Source organism: Elephantulus edwardii, unplaced genomic scaffold (assembly GCF_000299155.1).
Source record: "Elephantulus edwardii isolate Elephantulus edwardi_28Jun2011 unplaced genomic scaffold, EleEdw1.0 scaffold00247, whole genome shotgun sequence".
NCBI classification, from domain to species: Eukaryota; Metazoa; Chordata; class Mammalia; order Macroscelidea; family Macroscelididae; genus Elephantulus; species Elephantulus edwardii.
The window spans coordinates 931,634-953,480 of record NW_006399997.1 but is presented as its reverse complement, the minus strand read 5'-3'; the positions used below and the strand labels follow the sequence as shown (position 1 = coordinate 953,480).

The 21,847-nt window shown below is 37.2% G+C and overlaps 1 protein-coding gene across 1 annotated transcript in view; it reads right to left on the bottom strand.

The window, feature by feature from the left end:
- The window catches only part of NIN (ninein (GSK3B interacting protein)), a 140,957-nt gene that overhangs the window by 17,001 nt on the left and 102,109 nt on the right, over window positions 1–21,847 (bottom strand). The window contains exons 15-24 of the mRNA XM_006899217.1: window positions 21,477–21,832; window positions 17,936–20,074; window positions 16,600–16,725; window positions 16,421–16,490; window positions 14,577–14,792; window positions 9,259–9,372; window positions 6,035–6,157; window positions 5,225–5,338; window positions 3,160–3,306; window positions 904–1,083 (exon numbers count right to left, since the gene is read on the bottom strand). Coding sequence (XP_006899279.1) covers window positions 904–1,083; window positions 3,160–3,306; window positions 5,225–5,338; window positions 6,035–6,157; window positions 9,259–9,372; window positions 14,577–14,792; window positions 16,421–16,490; window positions 16,600–16,725; window positions 17,936–20,074; window positions 21,477–21,832 — 3,585 coding nt within the window. The remainder of the gene's footprint in view (window positions 1–903; window positions 1,084–3,159; window positions 3,307–5,224; window positions 5,339–6,034; window positions 6,158–9,258; window positions 9,373–14,576; window positions 14,793–16,420; window positions 16,491–16,599; window positions 16,726–17,935; window positions 20,075–21,476; window positions 21,833–21,847) is intronic.

Below are 21,847 nucleotides of genomic sequence, written 5' to 3'. Positions count from 1 at the left end.
AACTGGGGGGCGGGGGGAGAGGGCTGGGTGGGTAGAGAAGTGCAGCAATGAATGAATGGAAATCCAAATTTTCTGTAAATGTTCATTAAAATTATTTAAAAAAAAGAATTGTGTTGCTAAGTGAAAGATTGGCAGGTTCAAATCTACAAGCTGCTCTTAAGGAAAAAAATGGGAAGTCTCCTTCTAAAAAGATGCATCGCTTCAGAAGCCTGATGAGTTGGAATTGACTTGATGACTAGATAAATCACAGGGGAAACATAACTGATCAACTGCTTGGTAGAGATAAAGAGAATTTAACCATCAGTTTGGTGTTTGGAAAAGATAATCTTTAAAGACCATTCTAAATTTTAACAGGAGCTCCTTTTCATACAGAGTCCATCGGTGATCCAAATGGTGAATAGATCGGTTGCTAACAGAGAAGTTGGAAGTTTGAACTTACCCAAAAGCATTTTAAAAGAAAGATCTGCTTATCTATATCTGAAAAAATCAGCCACTGAAAACATGACAGAGCATGGTTATATTCAGACACACATGGAGTCGTCATGGGTTAGAGCTGACTTGATGGCAACTAGTGTTCTTATTATATAAGGAATTAGACCCAGCAAAATCTGTATCTAGTTATCCTATTTTCTATTACTAGTTTAGGAAGCAAATCAATTTTAATAAGAAAGAAATGGTTAACATAAGTTTCCATTAGTTTATATTTTGGATATGAAGATTGAAAGCACAGACTTTAATTTAGAAATTATAAAATAAAAGTATTTTATAAACATATCAGGAGAAATCTACATGCATATATTCTGAAACTATGTCTGCAATAGCAGAATACTCAAGCTAATACTCTAGAATTAATGAAAAAAAAAATTTTCAAACATGTGCCACCATATGCAAGTTTTAAGTTACCTTCTCTCTGGAGTATGTAAGCTCTGCTTTGGTGTTCTGCACCACAGTCTGTAGTCTCTCACTCTCCTGCCAAAGCAGCTGTTGCTCCTCATTCACCAAATGATCCAACTTTTCCCAGGACAGCCTTTTCTGCTGGTTACGGAACCCTGATGGAGGTGTGGTTATTTCTGCAGCCCTGTTCTTCAGAGAGAATTGCAGAGTTAAGTCTTAAACAACTTGATAGATAATCTCTTGTTTGAGAAAGGTATCATATTTACTTAATGACAACTATTCTTAGTGTCTACCATTCAACTTTCTCATTTCTCTTCAAAGCGGTACATGTATATCCGTGTAGCTATAAATAAAGTAATATACTTGGAAGTTTGATTTTTTTTTTAAGCCTAAGAAATTATTTTCTCCATTTAAAATGGCCATTAGCAAATTAGTCCTGGTAAATGCATCAGCAGTGATGTCTGTGGAGTAAATTCCAGATCCATATGGGATCTCAGTGCATACAGATCAGTGGCATTAAAAACGGTCTCATTCTAGATGATGTGTTTAACCTAGACATTGCTTCTTTTGGTGAACAGAGCACAAAACGTAACTCTGAAGTGTGCTGTTAGAAAGCTTTCATTTAAAAAAAAAACCACATTTAAACTACTTTCAGTTTCACATTTGCAATTACATTCTTTTTTAGAAACCAAAGAACATATTGTCTAAAAAAAAAAAAAAAAGAACATATTTTCTATGTAGTTGAGGCCTAGATTAAGGGATGTACTTTCAAGTTATCAAATTACTTTCTTAATCCTAAAAATGCTTAAGAAAAAAAGGTAAAAATGATACAAACCTCCTGGAATTTCTATCAAAACATGGAAAATGAGAAGAAAAAAAAAAAGATAACTCATTTTGAGAAAATGTCAACCCAGAGTAATTCCAAAAACAGAAAAACTTCTCAGTTAAAAGAAACCACAGTTTAAATTTTTTTTTTTTAAAAATCAAGTATCTGAATTATTGTTTTTACTGTAGGACAAACTCAACATTTATCTGGAGGCTTATACTCGACATTGTTAAGCATTTATTCTGGAGATTAAGCAATGTTGTGATATGTTAAAATGAGACACATTTTCTCGAGAATCATCATAATCTGCCAGTCAGTTGCCCTCACCAGCTGTTCCTAGACTTGCTGATGTCAGTGCACTCCCCCATATGATAATAGTGGATCACCTTCTGAAATTCCGTACTGCTCTTTCATGTCATAGCTTTCTTTTTGAGTAGACATTTTACTTTTGCTGCAGCCTTTGTGTATGTGTGCATATTACCAGATTGATTTCTGGCAATGTTGTGGACTTCTAATTTGTTTGGGCTAACTGAATGTTTACTTTTTCAAAACTCAGTCAGGTCTTCTGACTCTCAGAATAAAAATTACCTTGCCACTATCGTTCCATTTATATGAAATTTAGATAAAGAGGCAGAGGGTTGCAGAGGGTAGAAAAAGAAAAGAAGGTAGATGGCATTGTTTTATATTTTGATCAGAGTTACGGTTACATAATGGAAGCTCTGCAGAGAGTTTCTCTGCCCAGTCATTGCCTCTCTAGTAGTTAGAATCCAGCAGCAGCTTCTCCAGGGCAAGCTGAGCAATCTCCTCCCATGTGTTTTACAGCTTCAGAAACTAAATGGAGAGAGCTATCTGTGAGTCGGTTCTGACTGATGGCTGTTAGTATGCGTTTTCTCAATGGCTACACAAATGTGCATGTACATATACACTCACCAAACTGCATATATGCACCTAAACACAAAAACAAAGCCATTGCTGTGGAGTTGATTCCAATTCATAGTGACCGTACAGAACAGAGTAGAACTGACCCAAGGCTGGAATTAAGGCTCTAAATCTTTACAGAAGCAGGTTGCCACATCTTTCTTGTGTAGAGTTAGCTGGTGGTTTCTGTCAGTCAGCCTTCTTATTAGTGGACAATTGCTTAACCATTGTACCACTAGGATACACACACACACACACACACACAGAGTATCATATTGCTTTGTTATGTACTGTGGAGTCAGAAGTGACCCACAGCTAATCTTCTGGTGGGTTTTCAGAGGCAGTAAATCACACAGGAGGAGATCACCCATTTTTCTCCCATGAAGCAGCTGGTGAGCCACAAAAGCTCCCTGTATCCAATACTTATACATATGTACACACACATATAAAAATGATCATGATATACATTTCAAGTGAATTCACTCTATTAGCTAAATAAACCTCAATAAAAAAGAACTTACCTTGTCACTAGCATTCTGAAGTTGCTTATGTAAAGACATCACTTCTTGTTTTAGAGTTTCCTTTTCTTGCAGAGTCACTCGTAGGTCAGATTTAATCTGGGACATTTGGAGATTCACATTCTGCAGGGTATCTTCTAAACTGTGAACCTGAACCATGAGAATAGTCTTACACCATTACCCAAACCCTTGTGGTCTCACTTATAGCGTACTTCAGAATGAATAAAGAGATCCCCAGGATCCTTTTTTATTCCCTCCTTACTACATCTAATTCTCTCTTCAGTGGAAACCTCTGGATATGATGTACATGTATAGGACAGTGGATTATATTTATGACAAAGACAAATACGCAGAGCAGGTATCACTGATTAGGCATTCGGTGGATTATGGGATGCTGTCTTACAGAACTAACATGTACCAACTAGTATCACAGAAGGTGGTCTGACTGAATTTTCTAAGAATTATATTTTAGCCTATGTTGATAATTTATAAAGGAATTATCAATTTTAAAATAAAAATATACATTGGTAATATCTGGTATTTCATATAAACTTGAACTTTAAACATTTACATTTTTAAAAGTAATGTTGATTGTTGTTGCTGTGTACCATTGTGGTGTTTAGAGTTTATTGTTCAAAATGTTTTCCCTTGGCACTGACTGATTTTGCCATGTGGATGGGTGGGAATATGAGAATAGGGTGTATCAGGCTATCCACAAAGGGACTGGCTAGTTTTGCTCATCCAGAAGAGAACTGGATAGTCTTGCTAGTAACTTTAGTGGATCCGGTAGCAGAATTTGAGAATTTCACTATCAGCAAAGAAGAAGCAGGAGAACGCAATGCATCCTTTGGGGCCAGAGATTCTCGTGCCAGTCAGACCAGGGCCAATGGGAGCAGCTGCTATAGCAACCACAGCAGAGAACCAGATTTGATGTGACATGGAGTTGGCTTTGGGACTACTATCCTCTGGAACCAGAACTAGGAGCTTTTGCCCAAAAGTTTTGTTGGACAACTGAGGGTGTAGGGAGAGCCATAACAGGCAGTGCTGAGAATTTTATAACCTAGTCTAAAGCAGTGAGGCTCAAGGCTGAGGGGCCTGCAAGCACATTTTAGAAGCTGGCCTGACCAAGTAACTGTAGTCTGCTACTAATTTGAATTATAGCATTTTGACATCTCTAATATGGTTCTGTGTAATCTTTGAGCTATTACAATTCATTTTGGACCAAGTAAAGCAGTAAGATTGGTGTTAGGATTAATAGAAAGAGGTGGGGGAGCATGGTGGACATGTCTGACCTTAGGGGAACTGGCTTTGTGTTGATGACGAGGACAGTTCCCCTTTATGGAATTAGTCAAGTCAGATAGCCCCACTGAGCCTTGCTCTTTTTACAAGCATTAAGTCAGGACCAGTCAGTTGACCCTTTAGTGGGTTTAAAGAGGCAGAAAATCATTTAAGAAGGGACTACCCATCTTCTTCACAAGGAAAAGTTGGTGGATTTGAACTGCATGCCTTCAGGTTAGCAGCACAGCACTTATCACTACTAGGCAACCAGAACTTAGTGTTTGGGTTTTTTTTAATTTAAATTTTAAAAAGGAATGTTGATAGTGAGTTTTAATTGGGTACAACCCTACCTTAGAAAATGGTTATTTTAAAATTAGGGACAAATAGTAATTTTTAAAAGGAGTTGTGGTGGCTTGGTGATAAAGTGTTACAGTGCTAACCCCCAAAAAAGCATGTGGTTCAAATCTATCAGCTGCTCCGTACAAGAAAGATGGGAAATCTCCTCTCGTGCTATTTATTGTCTCTGAAAACCTGCTGAAGATCAGCTGTGAGTCAGTTCTAACTGGATGGCAAAAAAAACAACAACAACATAAATATCTAATCACACACTAACTAAACTTGGAGGGAAAAGTTTCAAGCTATTTTACCGCACAGTAAAGCTGTGTCATATAATAAAAGTCATCAGTTTAAGCCCTCTTCTCTGAGTTCACTTACCCCCTGGAACATTATTTCAACTTTCTGTTGGAATAGAAAATAACAGTGAAGATGAAAAAAAGAATTGTCCACATACCTTTCCCTGTGAAGCTGCCAGTTGTGATTTTAAACTTTCATTCTGGTATTCCCAAGACTTTTGTTCCTGCTTCATAGTAGCAATTTTGTGCTCTAGAAGACTTGATTTTGCCAACTGTTAAGGAAGAGAAAATAGATAAGAGGGCATTTTTGCAAATGTATCTTGCCCCAATTCCCCAATTTGTATATCTCCACTTGTACTGACAAGATCTAATCTTGTATCATGGGGGAGCAGGGCAAAGTGACAGAAATAAGTTCCCAACTGCCTATTCTACCTCTAATTTCTAGGAGTCTCTTTCATTTTGGGATTTCCATATTTCTTTCTTATTGTCTCATATTTAAACGGTGGGTGGTTGTGGGATGAAAGGCAATTAGGTATCTTGAGTGTATTTTAATAACAGTATAATTAATAGCCATGAAGGCAGGGGGGGATATAGTCTTTCTTCTTTAGAAAACAGTAGAAACAGAAAAAAGTTCTAGTTTCTGAAATAGATATCAGATTATTAAATATTTATATTAAATGTGAGGAACACTGATATATAAGTAGCATTATATATTAAGAAATTGAGATATATTAAAATGAGGCAAAGTTTGTATTATATTTGATAATATAATTATTAAACAACTAATAGAGGTTCCTGTCACAATCACAGCTCCGGAGACCTAGGGTCACATAATGCCCACTGAAAAGCTGTGCCAGGAGACAGTGAAGCAATTAAGGTAATGGGAGCCCGCATGGCATTAACCATAGCAAGTGCTATTTATGACAAGTGCACTATGTAATGATGGTAAAAAGTCTTACTCTAAATACCTTATCAATACAGCTATTTAATTCTTCACTTAATGATTCTTTTTCTTTCAGCAGTTTTTCATTGTAGCTTAGAACACTAGAAATTTTTTGCTGGAAGTCAGAGAGATCAGAGGATCTGTGCAGCTGTAAGAAATAAACAGATGGGCCCTCCCATTAAATCTCAAGGCTGTATTTATAAAAAGGTATTTATAAACAGGACATTTTCATGCCTGCTGCTATTTCCCTATCTGTAGATACTTCTGACAATATATAAACTCTTGGGGACTATAATTAACTTTAACAAAATGTTTCTGCTGGATTCTCCTAGCTCCCCAATTGAAGGTTAAAACATCTGTTCTGATATATTCAACCAAGTAAATCCTGGTTGGGTTTTGGTGTGTCTTTGTATGTTTTTTCAAATGCTCCTAGCTTCCCATTTACCTTGAGGATAAAATAAATAACAAGTGGGCACACTGTCACCAATTTAACTTGTGCACATAAAATTTAATGCATCTTCTCAATGCTTTTTTTAAACTAGAAAAATAATTTCAAAATTAACAGGCAAGACTATACACTCAGTATCAACCACACAGTGTGCATATGCACAGGGCTGCATTTAATAAAATAATCACTGTTTTTCAGGTTGCTCTATGCTCCCTTCTCTCTGGAAGATGCCTACATTGATTTGTCAGTAAAATGTTCCTGGTGTAAACATATGGTTTCCTTGTCCCTACTTTATGGATTTAAGCAATCCAAAGACTTTCCTTGCCAGTCAATTTCAGCACTACTGGCATACTGGACTACTTTATTCAGGAGCTATTCTCTTTTCCTCCATTTCATTTGTCTTTCAAACTTATGGTTCTTGATATTATGGCAATTGTTCCACTTCAAGTGCTTTTATTTTTGGGGTTCAAGAATAGTAATGCAAAATAACACTCAAAGTTGAATCCTCTCTTCAACTGGCAACAAATCTAGCATGCTTAAGAATCTGAGAAAGTCAAAAGGGTGTGAGAAAATGGAATCTAACACCCCTGGGCACAGGTTCAACACAAGACCTTCTCCTTTACTTATTAGCCCATGAAGTTTGATACTATATTTGGAATCTACAGCCTGACATGTGACTTGTGCTGATGCTATCCATGCTTCCTTATAGTGCGACAGAAATAAAAAAAAAAAAAAAGCTTTGTGAATTATAAATCATTGTGCCAAACAGAGTGGTGTATGTTTTCTAGCTCCAGACAGTATGGCAGCAACAAGGGCTGATGCTTTCTTGTGATCCAAGAGTCCAGGCATCTGATGAAACAAGTTCCTTCCAAAACCAGGAGGGATTCACTGTTCCGTTTCATAACTTATACCAACACCTCTGTAAAAAAACCCTGTTTTAGCTGTTATGTGCTGTAGAGTCAGAACTGCTTTATAACTGACCTTCCAGCAGGTTTGCAGAGGCTATAAATGGTACAAGAGGATACTGCCTATCTTTCTCCTGTGGAAAAGCTGGTGGATTTGAACCACATGCCTTTAGGATGGCAGCATAACTCTCTACCATTAGGCTACCAGAACTCCCTTCTGTAAAAAAGTAGCTAATAAAAATGTACCAAAGACAGCCTCATTCTTTTCACTCTCAACTTTATCCCATTCCTTCTGTCCTCTAGTTTTGCAAAGTCACAAAGCACACATTTCTCACACTATGGATTTGGAACCCCATCATTACCCTCTTCAAGCCTGAATAATAAATAGATTTTCAAGTGGTAAAGGAGAAAGTATGTCCAAGTTAACTAGGATTAATAAAACAGCTTAATAAAACAGCTTAATAAAACAGCTCTGGAATATATATTCAACACAAAAAGATTCTACGAGTAACTTTTGGCATGTTTCTATGGAAAAGATAACTTCTCCAATTATGGAAGAACAGATATTACTTTGCATAGCAGTAATGGATTTAGAAAGTTCCCTGTAAAGCACCTGTTCGGACCGTAGTACTGTACTAGGTATTATGAAAGACACAAATATTCTGAGAATCTTAAACATCCTATTAGGAAAGCAAGAACTATATGTCTTAACTGGATATTGATATAAGCTTAACATTAGATTATAAAGACACTAAGTGTTTTGGCATTCAGGGAAGGGCATCTTCTTAAAACAGACTGAACAGTTGTAAGGAATCTGTAATCTAATCTTGCTATGATAGTAATAAATCAAATGAAACAGGTACATCATCATACCATAATTTAGGCTCATTCAAAGATACCTATATTATTTTAAAATTAACTAAGAATAAGCAGTATAATATTCAGGATAGTCATTTTAATATGAACATTCTTTTATAGCTAAAATGAAACATTTGCTGGGAATGTAATTTTCTATATAAACTTTCATAATATGAATTTTATAAATATTATTTAAAAACCAAAAACTTTGCTTGCAACTTTCAGTCAGATTCATAAAGGAAGTAGAATCCATGATAATGCTCTAAAATGCACCCATATGCCTAAGTGCTTCATTCTTGCTACAAGACTTACTAGGGACCAATTTTACCTATGCCATACAAATCTAAACAAATTGAGTTGTGAAAGTAAAAAGCAAGAAAATTATCCTCTTTCTAGACAAACATGATATTTTATCACTTGTTTAGGAGAAAGTAACCCAATGGTGAAGTTCCATTCTGTCCTGTATGGTCACAACGAGTCAGAGCTGACTTGGCATTCGGAAGGAGATTACTGACTTGAAAGGACCAAGAATGGCAGAGTTTTTAAGAAGACTGGCTGCTAAAAGGATAGGTGGTTCAAACCTACCAGCTGCTCCTCAGGACAAAGAGACCTCACAATCTGCTTCTATAATTACTTACAGCCTTGGAAATATTTAAAGACAGTTCTCCATGTCCTTTTGGATCACTCTGTGTTGAAATACATTTTTTTTTAAACATTGTCAATGGTTTATTTTCTCTTGAGTTCTTTCCGTAGGGTAAGATTACTAGGTCAAAATAGGTGAACATTTGAAATACATTTCTTAAACTAAAGTGGTTAGCAATAGAATTTTAGAGCCATGTTATAAGTTAAGCAACTACAGCAATATTTAAGAATCAATGATATGTGCTGTAGCAGATAAAGCTGTATTTCATGCTTGTACTACTATGCAAAAGAACTAGTCATAGGGCTCAACAATAAAGGACATTTGGTGACTAGAAAAACGGGACCATGGAGTACACATTGTTCCCCGAATGCCCCCAGAACAGCACACAACCTTACTTGTTTTATTTTCTCCAGTTCATCTTTGAGAAGGAGGTTTTCTTGTTCCACAATATGGGTCTGTGTTTTAACTTCAGACAGTTCTGCCTCCAGGGAAGAGACTAAAGTGGAAGACTAAGAGAAAAATAAAAAGTCAAACAATGAACAAATTCATCCAGACCGGAACTTATCACGTTCACAAAAGGGTGATATGAAGGCAACAATCACATCAATTCATTGTACTTGTCTTATACCATTAGTTCTTATATTCAAGGGAATTAACAGGAGCTATCTTCTAACACTTCACTTAACTGATACGAATATGATTTCTAAGGTAGTTTTTGGAGTTTTCTCTTTAAAGTTAATAAATACCTTAAGGGAAAGAACTTTGTGACTATGTCTATTCTCAAACTTGTGCCCAATAATTTTAGTAGATTTCAGTAGATTTTATTATTACTGAAGTACTTAATGATGATGTTCTATTTCTTTTTTCTTTCTATATTTATTAGTTGCAATTCAAATGCAGAATAGAGCTGTACTTTCCCCCTACATTTTATTTAATAATTTTTATATCAGTATGAGACTAGGAATTTACTTCTTGTTGTTAAGTGCCGCTGAGTAGTAGACGACTCACAGTGATGCTATGAACAAAAGTCTTCACCTTTTACAAACTATCATTATTTATTGGTCAAATTGTCCCAATTTTGGCAACTGAGGGGTCATTCATTTATGTTGAGGCCTGTCTCCTTTCAACTTGCTCTATTCCTTTTTGAGCACTTTCTTATTTTATTCACCTAGAGAGAGTTTAGGTTAATCTTGTATTTTTCATGACCTTGTCTTTGAACTACTTATGTTTCCAAGAAATTCTGGCTCTTTTTGCTGTTACTGTTACAGGTTAAGCCAACTTCAATTCATAGTGATTGTACAATAGAACAAAACACTGCTTGATCCTGTACCATCCTCACAATCCCTGTTGTACGTGAGTCCATTGTTGCAGTCACTGTGTCAACCCATCTTGGTGAGGGTCTTTCTCTTTTTCACTGACTCGACTCTACCAAGTGTGATGGTTCTCTAGGGATTGGCTCCTCCTAATGCTCAAAATATGTGAGAGCTTCGAAGGAGCATTCTGGCTGCACTTCTTTCATGATATATTTAATACTCTTCAGCCCTACCACTGTGTGGATCATAACAACTTGTGGCTGACACTGAAAGAATATGAATCCCAGAGCACTTAACTGTGCCAAAGTGGAACCTATACCTGGACCAGGAGGATGTTGTGCAAACACAGCAGGGGAGCACTGCATGGTTCAAAATTGAGAAGAGAGCGAATCAGGGTGTTATTCTCTCTCCATACCTCTTCAATCTGAATGCTGAGCAAATTACACAAGAAGCTGGACTCTATTAAGAGGAGTGTGGCATCAGGATCGGAGGGAGACTCATCAATAGCCTGCGTTATGCAGATAACACAACTATGCTTGCTGAAAGTGAGGAAGACTTGAAGCATTTGTTGCAGAAGATCAAGGAATGCAGCTTTCAGTATGGATTGCATCTCAGTGTCAAGAAAACAAAGATTCTTATCACTGAACCAACAGGCAGCATCATATGGATGGAGAAGAGATTGAAACTGTCAACTCCATCTTGCTTGAATCCACAACTAACACCCTTGTACCAGCAGTCAGGAAATAAGGAGATGCATTGCACTGGGAAAATCTACAGACAGGGACATATCCAAATTACTGAGGAGTAAAGATGTCAATTTGAGGACTAGGGTGCATCTGATTCAGGCATTGTCTTTCCAATTACTTGCTATGAATCTGAGAGCTGGACAATGAATAAGGATGCCAGAAAAATAATTGATGCCTTTGAACTACGGTGTTGGAGAAGAGCACTGAACATCCCATGGACAGTCAAGAGAACGAACAGATACGTCTTGGAGAGTGTGCAGGCGGAAGGCTCTTTGGGGGCAAGAATGATGGGGCTTCGCCTCACATACTTTGGGCATATTGCTAGGAGGGGCTATTCCTTGGAGAGGGACATGAGGCTGGGAAGGGTAGAGGGTCAGTGAGGGAGAAAAAGACCCTCAACTAGGAGGATTAACATGGTGACTGCTACAGTGGCTCTTGTGTGTCTGGAAGTGTGAGGATGGCACACGATAGAACAGGGTTCAGTTCTTCTGTACATAGGGTTGCTGTGAGTTGTACTCTACTCGACGACACCTAACAAAAACAGCACTACCACAATTCAAAAGCACAAGATGACTGTATTTAGAAATCAAGATCTGAGTACTAGGTACCTTAATTACTATTTCAGTGTCATTCCTTCTAGGTCTTTTCAGTGGAGACTCACACACACTTAGGGAGTTGAACTGCGGGTCTTTGGGTTGGCCATGCAACTCCTTACCATTAAGCCACCAGAGCTCCCTCTATTTGCACATACATTAAAAACCACAAATTTATATTGACACTTAAGGTTCCAATCCAAGACCACAGGTTCATTTTAGCTTTCCCTCTTTTCTCACTGGTATACAATATATTTATTCATTCAGTTCTCTACCCACTGATGTTGAGACGGAACTGACCTTCCTGTGGGTTTTCTGGAGGCTGTAAATCAAACAACAGTAGATTGTTCATCTTTTCCTCTTGGAGTAGGTGATAGATTTGAACAGCTATAGAAAGGTTATCTTTGGGCTAGCAGTGCAACTCCCTACTGGCTATACCATCAGAGCTGGTTCAATTATAGCAGTCATTTAAAGCAGTATCAGAGTTGCTGATGTACACTTCCATGATAAAACATATCTACTAACTGAGATGTGTGTGTGTGTGTGTGTGTGTATAAATGACAATAGTTATAGAAAAGCTTCAGGCCTTTTGTTCATAGGGACACACACACACACACACACACACACACACACACACACAGAGAGAACCATTGTCCAAATTGTTTATTGTCTTCCTCTGGTGGCCCAGTGTAAGAAGCTACTCTGCCAATCCAAATGCACATGCCTTGAATCCATCAGCTGCTCCATGGAAGAAGGATGGGCAGTCTCCTCCTGTGTGATTTATAGCCTCTGAAAACCCAGGGGAGGGTCAGCTATGAGTTGGCTTCAACTTGATAGTACCAAACAACACACCACTACCTCTTTACTGTGGTGAAACTAACACATGTATGAGACAGATTCATATGCCAGTGTTTGTATTACATTTTGGTATCCTTCTAAACAATCTGTGACAGGTATGTAAAATACTGAGAGCTCTGGTGGCCTAGTGGTAAGGAGCTGTGCTGATAATTAAGGCAGGCAAGGAAAGGCAGTTTGAATCTACCAGCTGCTATTTGGGAGAAAGATGAGCAGTCTCCTCTTGTGTGATCTATATATTCTGACTATGTATTAGAAGGCCAGCTATGAGTTGGTTCTGACTCAATGGCACATAACAACAATACATAAAACACTACCGTAGTCCTGAGTCAGGACTAAATTAAAAGACAAACTAAGAGACACGTCATTCCTTTCTTCATTCCTTTTACTTCATTCTTGTTGCCTTATTTTTTCTATTCCTTCTTCACGTACTCTTAATAGGTCATTAAGCCCTTTAGTTACTAGATTATCATTCCTATATCCTTTTGTCCTTTAGATTTATGTACATTTTCTTCTACCTCTTTCTTATGTGGAGGGAAACATTTTATAGGTATATTATGCTTTGTCTCTTCCACTTAACTCTTATGTCTAGGAAATCACTGTAGTTCAGTTCACATAGAAAATTCTTTTTTTTCTTAAAAGATAAATATACACATACACACAAATACATATACAAAAGATATAGAGAGCCATAATATAAAAATATAAAAGTTAGATATACAGAGAAATATAAATAGAAAATATATATATATAGATACAAATATATAAAAGTCATTTAGATACATATTTTTTAAGAAGAAAGAAAAGGATGTTCTCTGAGAATTGAAATAAAGTGATTTTCAAGACATGGTTGAGTGGAAGAGATAAAGGATAATATGCCTATAAAATACTTCAATCCATACACATATATCTGCTTATTTGGGTAAAAGGATACGGGAATGATAATCCAGAAACTAAAGGGTGGCTTACCTATAAAGAGGAGGAGGAGGAGGAAAAGGAAAAAAAACAAACCCGTGTGTATACATATATATATATTTACTCAGTATATGGATGCACTATAGTTCATTCAACCACTCTCCTATGTACAAGCATCTAGGTTATTTTGCAATTACTAACATTGTGGCAAATAGTGTTTTGCACTTGAATTTTCATACTACCACAGTGATTTCTTTAAAGTGATTTCTAGAAGGGGTGCTATATTGGAATGTAAGTACATATGAAGGTTTTTAAGATATTGCTAAATTTCCCTCCAGAAATATATGAAAATGCCTATTTAACAACAGCCTCACCAATGTGTTGTCATATTTTTAAAAATTTCTTGTATCATAGGTAAGAAATAGTACCCCTTGTTTTAATTTGCTCATATTTACAGACTGATATAGTTTTTGTCACAGGTTTGGGGTTTTTTTGTTGTTTTCCTTGTCATGTACCATCAAATCGGATCCAACTGGCACAGGAGGAAGTTGGCCATCCTTCTCCAGCAGAGCATCTGGTGGATTCAAACTGCACACCTTCAATATTGCAGTGCAGCTTCTTGCCACTAGGCCACCAGAGCTCCCTTTTGTCACAGGTTTGAAGATCAAAAATATCTTTTCTTAAAATTGGAATTGTTCATGTCTCATTGTCATTTTTCAAGAGGTATTTTGGGCTTAAGTCTCTTAGTTTTTAAGAGTTTTTTTTATAATTGTGAAATTAGCCATTTGTTGGTAAGGTATGTTGCATATACAGATATATAGAGATGATAGTTGTCTTTTGAACTTGCCATTTTTTTTCTCATGCAAAATTTGTTTAATGTTTATGGAGTGATATTTATCAATTTTTCTTTCACTGAGAAAGTATGATTCTGATTCCTGAATCATATCTCATTTTTATCTATACCAAAATTAAAGAGGAATTCACCTTTATTGATTTATTTTTACTTTTTTTTAATACTCAGATTTCTAATCCAGTCATCCTACCACCATTTACTACAAAGTTCATCCTAACTGCAGGGATGTGTGTGAGAAGCTGTCTTTGTTTTCCTATTTCAACATGTATTTGGGTCTAATTTTAGAATTCCGGTTACACTGATCAACTTGTTTATTCTTATGTCAGCACTAGTTTTCATTATAAAGGCTTCAAATGTATAATAAAGTTAATACTAGACATTTCTTTCATTTCTTAGGATTTTCCTAAGAAAAAACATAGAGTGGCTACAAGACCATACCTGCACTTTATAACGTTCCAGTTCTTCTTTCAAAGCAGACTTTTCTAGCTCCCATTCATCAAATATACCATATCCTGGCTCTTTTTCTTTCTGGGAGAGCATTTCTGCCAAGTGTTCATTAAGTTTCTGCAATTCTTCCTGATTCTGAGAGTTCTTTTGGCTAAGTTCTGTATTTTCCAAATCCAACTGTTGGTTTTTGGCTTTTAATTCTGAAATCTAATTAAAATAGAAATAAGTTTTAAAAACTGTAACTCTATTTCTGCAAAACACAGATTTAGAGACCAATTGTTTTTCCATCTCTGTGCAGATCATTTTAATAACAGAAATACATATTCATTAGTAAAAATTCATTTGGATGTGTACGAAGAAATAGTAACACTAAGTCCAAATCCGCCTCACAGGGGTTCCCAGAAAGATGTGTATCCTCTCCTTAGCAGAGAAAGAGAATTTTCTCTGCATATTAAAAAAAATCTATATTCACGTATACATTCTTTTCAAACAAAAATTTAGATGATTTCATGCTTTGGAAAACTGCTTTATCCAATTACAGTATCTTTTGTGTGTGTGTGTGTGTGTGTGTGTGTGTGTGTGTACTGTCAAATCAGATCTGACTGGTACAGGAGGAGAATGCCCCTCCTTTTTCAGCAGAGAATCTGGTAGATTCAAACCGTGTACCTCTGGGATTGCAGTGCAGCTTCTTGCCACTAGGCCACCAGAGCTCCCTTCAATTACAGTATCTTATAGAGTCTTTCCTTCCTAAATTAGTACGTTCAGAAGCCAATTCGAGATTTTAAAAAAATGGTCATTTAGTAAGCATTCGCTGTATCAAGAGGTTCCATATTCATTTATCCACTTGTGTACTGGTACACATGTAAGTGTGCTGCTTTTGTCTTTTATTAGGAATAAACAAAAAAGAATTTGGATAATACTCCATACATGGTATCATTTTTAACTGGGCTAGAAGGCATACACATATATTAGAATTTTTCTAGATATTGCCTGCCCAACTTTCTCCCACAAGTTGTACCAACTTATACTTCTATCAACTCTGCCTCATTTCCTCACTAGCTAGATGATACTATTCTTTGTCCTCAATTTATACTGAAAAATAGAAATGAATTTAACTTACACTTCTATAATCACTAATGAGCCCCACTGTGGTTTTTGGGTTTTTTTTTATTATTTTTTTTTCCCCACTGTGGTTTTATGTGTTGGTTTGTTTTGTTTTTGTCTGGCTGGACTATTTATATTGATTGCCATTTTCCAAATGAGGTTTGCCCTTTTGTAAATGGCCTTCCCTTGTGTATTACATGGTGTGAGATTATACAAATTTGGTATTGACTATACAGACTTCCTGAATAAATCATAATTCTAAGAACTGATAAACTGAATGACTGGCATTCTCAATCTGTGCAATTCAGCACTTTCTGCTTTCAATCATATTGAAGAAAGAGGAAGAAGTTAACATTTATTGAATGGCCACTCTTAGTCAAGCAGTAAGACCGGCTTTTGAGACATCCTAGTGTGCTCTTCTACTATTTTACCAACTGCATGACAGAGTAATATTTCATAGGAATGACTTCAGAGATGTGTTCTCTGAATCCTAGTTACAACGCATATATTAAGCACTCAGGACCTAGAAACAATATGTACACAATATAACAAAATATAGAAACCTCATTTAGTGCCAGTATGAATTTTGATTTTCACACTCAGGAGTGACAATCTTACCATCATATGCTGTATGTTATCCTTGTATATGTTCTGTAAGTTCGTAAATTTAAAACAAACAAAAGTCAGTTTTAAAATTCAGAAACATTGGTAAATATTAAGCACCTCCTTACCTGCTTCTTTAAAGTTTCTACCATCTTCTGAACTGCATCCTTTTCCTTTTTCACAGTTTCTATTTTTTTCCTAAAGGTACAATAACAACATGATTTAAGAGTCGGGCTTTAAAAGTTGAAGTGGGATAGTTTTAGTCCTCACAAAAACTTCTTAAGAAAGTGTTAAGTATATGTCTTACCACATTTCTTCCTGAGAGCCGTTTAATTTCCCTAATTTCAGGTTAGAAATGCTATCTTCTTCACTTAAACTAGTAATTTCATTTTTCAAAATAGAATTTTCCTCTTGAAGTTTGTCAGATTCATATCTGAAGTACACAGATTGGAAAAAAATGTCAACAAGATAGTCATATGGCATCCTTGGAAAATATTTTCTAGTGACTGCCAATAAAACAAGTACTCTATGCCAATTAAAAGAAAAGTCTAAATTAGTAGTCTTTTAGTATTTCAAAATCAGGCTATGATATACTGACTATTTTCACTTGGGAAGTAAGAATTTTATTAAAAGATGTTAGGTAAGTATAGCTGAGAAACTTGAGCATGGAGCAGGAATGCCTACGCTGGTGGTTGATCTTCTCAATGGCAAGCATAAAGCCTTGAACAAATGACCTCATTTATGGTCTCATGTCTTATCTACTGACACTGACAAAAGCCACATTACTACACATTATAAAGATGCATCAGCTTTAATTGTAGCTCCAAAGGATACCCAGAAGACTGTTGACTGCATAAATCAAAGGTTGAATTGAACTAATGTTTGTCTTGTAACTTCTTATATCATTATATGTTTATTCTTAGATATAAGTATGCTCTGAAGCATAAAGAGCAAAAACTACAATTAAAATAAAACTATTTTGTTTTCTAGCTTTAAGAAATTTCAGATAAGAGGAAATATTTTATAATATTCCAAATGGAATCCGCTAGAAGACTAATCCAAATGCATTTTATAAAGTCAAATGGTTCAAATTAGCACCTCTATAAAATTATGTTCTAAGATAAATGTCCACTGTTTACAGGATATAAATATGTACTGCAAGTGATGCAAGTGAAAAATTTTAAGCTATAAAACATAAATTTTCCCCTATATTATTATAAAGAGTTCTTATGTAACAACTGAGTTACTAACATGTAAAAGGCATTCATTCTCCTACAACATGTTTCATCAAAGTAACTAATATTTAGCTAAAAGAAATAATCATATGTTCATCCAAATGAAGAGATGCTAGAGAAGCATTAAAGACTTGACATGCATTGATAATACACAGAGTTCAACAGCAAACACTCGCTTTTATGAACTTTCACACTCCAAAGGAACAACACTTATTTTACACAGAGGAAGGGAGTGCTTCCTAGGTTATTCTACATGTTAATACAACACAGAAGCAGAAGGAAGTCTATGGGATTGCTTTCTTCTTGAAGACTAACAGGTTAGTTTCTCTAGGCTCAGCAAGTAGCAGAAGTTAGACGTGGTGAGGTGTTCTGTGGGATTCCATGAAGCTTAGAAGGCATATACATTACCTCAGAAGTTCCACCTTGTGTTGCATTTCACTGCACGTGCTTTGCAACTCATGCATCATTGACTTTAGCTCTTCTTCATTTTCACCTTGAGAAGACAGATCTTTCTGCTTAACTAGAGTGGTGACTCTTTCTTTAAGTTTTCTAGTCAGCTCCTGTAGTTTTTGTTTTTCTATTTCTAACTCTGCTATCATAGCTTGACGCTGAAAATGCTTGTCTTGATGACCTAGAAGGGCCATATTTTCTTGTAGTATAACCTGGTTCTGCATTCTTGGCTTTTCTTGATGTGTCTGAAGCATTCCTTGTAACCAATTAACTTCATGTGCTTTTACTTTTTCCAGGAGTCCTGTATTCTGCTCTAGGTATTGGTTTTCTTCGTTATGTTCTTCTACAGAGTGGTGTACATCTGTAGCTGGTAACTCACCCTCTTCCAGTGTCTGAGTTAATTCAAATGTCTTTCCCTCTGCTTCAGTCTGCAGGTTATCTAAATCAGTTTCCCAGGATGAGAAGCAATCACACTGTCGCCCTGATCTTCCCTGCAGTTTCTCAATCTTTCCTTGAAGTCTCAAAACCAGAGCATGCAGCTCCTCATTTTCTCTCTTGACATCATCATAACTCTTTTCCAGGCTAAGGAATGTCTCAGTCACTTCCTCAACTTTCTTGAGCTCTTCCTGCAACCTGAACACTTCTGAAGTAAGTTCTTTGTTACTTTCTAGTGCTTCATCGTAGTGGGTCTCCATCACTCTTAGCTCTTCCTGCAGACAGTCATTTTCTTGACTAGCATCTTCATATAACAACTTATACTTGGGAGAAGCTTCAGGAATTCTCTCAAGCATCTTTAGTTTCTTTTTGAGGACTGAAACATCAAAGAGAAGGTCCTGCTTCTTTTCAGAAGCTCGGTCACAGTCAGCACGTAAGATAGAGAGTTGATCCTGAAGCTGATTAATCTGAATCCGTAGGTCCCAGCTCTCAGTTCTGGTCTCCTCACTATTTTCAAGCTCAGAAAAACTCTCAATAGACGCTTCAGATTCGATTTTGGTCTCTTGCCTCCGAAGTGAGCTTGTGTCTGTGCTTCCTAGATCCCGGGTTTCATCATCTTTCAAGCCACTTAGGGCATGCCCCTTGGTTACATGCTCTACTCTCTTCATTCTGTTTTGCAGTAAAAATTGCTCTGTATGATCCAGAGAATTTCCCAAAAATTCAGCAGTAGGATCGTCTAAACAGCAAGACATTACTGATGCTGGCTCTAATTTTTGCAGTCTCTTCTGCAACCTAGAAATTTCAGCAGCCATTTTCACATTTTCCTTCACTGCCCGCTCATGAGCTCTCTGCAGGCTTAAGAGGACATCTCCGTTTTCTTCCAGCAGCTGCTCCCCCTGTTGCAGTAGGGACATGGAGCCCTGTCCTTCTGCCTCCTCTGCTCCCACGGCAGGGCAGCCACTCTCCAGTCTGGAGAGAGGACACGCAGCCTGCTGCATTTCCTTTAACTTATTCTGAAGTGTGGCAATTTCAGCGCTCATCTCGGCCTTCTCCCGATCTGCCTTCTCACAGGTCACTGTGTGGATGTTCTCCAAGGCCAGGAGCTTGGACATCATTTCCTGCCGCTCCTGCTCATGTTCCATCTCCAGCTTCTCAAGCTGCTGGCTGGCCAATTGCTCCAAGGACCCTTCCTGGCACTGGCCCTGCTCACGGTCCTTCAGTTCTCTTTCGTAATTTGTCTTCAATTCAAGTATCTGGTTGGATAGCAGCTTTTGCTCACTTTCAGACACATGTTTTAGATCCTCTAGGTCTTTGAGGAGCTGCTCTTTCTCAGCAACCATGCTGTTTAAATGTTCATTGTAAGTCTTTTCTAGCATCTCCCTCTCCTGGGCCAGGACCAGGGAAGTTGCTTTCTCTCTTTGAAGAGTCTCTCTAAGCTGCTCCTGGGCCTCGACACACTCCTGGGTGAGCTCATCCTTTTCAAATTCCCACTGGGATTTCTCCTCATGTTGTTGTTCTAGAAGTTCCTTCAGCTCTTGGTGGTAGTGGCCCTCCAGGCTTCGTAGGCCGTCTTCATAGCTCGCAGTGACTTTTTGGCAATCAGCCTGAAACTGGGCTTCTATTTGAGAGATTCTTCTATCATACTCAGTTTCCATTTTTTCCCTAAATGTGGTCAACATACAACATTACTGAAACTGCCACCAACTTTGGGAGCAAATAAAAACATTTTACTGTGCACAGAACAGGCTGCCAAGCCAACAATTTAAATTCTTTCATAAAAACTATCCTCACATATTACTATGTGAGTCATGTGCACTGGGGATGAATCTCATTTCTGAGAGCTAAAATTGGCAGCCATAATTAACTTAGAAGACATATTAGGAAAAAAAAATAATTCTATGGCATATTCCCAAATACATACATATTGGATTTTTAACCTAAGACTTAAATTGATAATTCATATCTAGTGATGAACACATAGTAACCTAATTCCTAACTTAGAAAATATAGAAAATTCTTTCATTTTAATTAAGTAACTGATTAAGGTAACAACACCCTACTTTTAAATAATGTAGGCTATTAGTTACATCAACCACATACATTAAGAGCTTCACTTTGCTTTGGCTGCTCACTTAAGCAACATTGTGTTACAGGAATGGGGAGCACCAATGACCTCAAATGATCTGTGGTTTCTGTGCATGAGTTCAAACTGGTTCAGTCATGGCCAATGCAGCAAAATCAGAACAAGTCTGAATTTTAAAATGTGGGTGAAGTGGAATGGTAACTGGAATGTGAAAAACTGCAGGCTGAAGTTCTGGAATGGGAGACTTGGAAGAAGCAAGACAAGCCCTTTCAGAAGGCTATAAAGCAGGACATCAGACTATTAACAGGGCTGAGGAGTGTGACACACATTGAAGAGCAGAGCCTTTGAGTAGGGCGCTGATGTTTTTGTCTATTGGTAGAGAAATTTGGTTGTTAAGCAACACACACTCTACTCTTTGTTTTATAAGATGAAAAGTATATTTCTCTGCCCCATTCCAGTTATTATTCTAGGTCACCCATATTTACAAATTTGAGACCATTCTGGTCTTCTGCCATTGGCCATGACTGAGTCAGGCAGAATTGGTTCTAAGCTTTGGTTTCATGTCAGGGGGGTAAGCATTAAGTGCTGTCCATAGCTCTACAAATAAATGTCACTCTGCCCAGAATCCAGCATATAAATAACATTTCTCAGAAAACAAAAGGAATGAACTAGGAAGGAACCATGCTTGGGATAATCTTCTACTTATCCGGAAATTTATAAGATACAGAAAGTCTTGATACATAAATACATTGATTCTTTGTGGATTATAATTTTTTTTTAAGCAGAACAAAAACATAGTTTCAACTGGTCTGCAGTAGGCTTAATACTAAGCAATGACAAAGCATGGTGCAAATCTGAAAACTAATCTAGTCAATCAATGAACTATTATGCCTTCAGATTTTCCAAAGTCTCCTTAACTAAGGAACTTCCGGTATCCCGAGAATGGCACCCGGCCTGCTCCACTAACCTACAATTTCTTACCTTCCCTCTTGAAGTTCCCTTTGGTGCTTTTCCAAAAGCTCTTTTTGCAAGTCCTCTTTCTCAAGGGCATGCTTCTCCATCAGATTTTTCAGCTGCTCCTGGTGGAGCTGCTCTAGTTCCTGAGTTAAGTCTCGTATCTTCTCATCTGCCCACGTGCCTTTATGAATGAGTTCCTCCCTCTCTTGGTGAAAGCTTTCCTCTACTTGTTCCAGTCGAGCCTTGAGCTCTGCTTCATGTTCCAGCCTTAGCTTTTCCTGCAAATGAATCTGTTCTTCATCAAACTTCATTTGTAGTTGCCTTTTCTCCTCCTCATATCTGCAGGCGGTCTTATGTTGCATCTCGTTTAGTACCACTGTCTGTTGGTGAAGGTC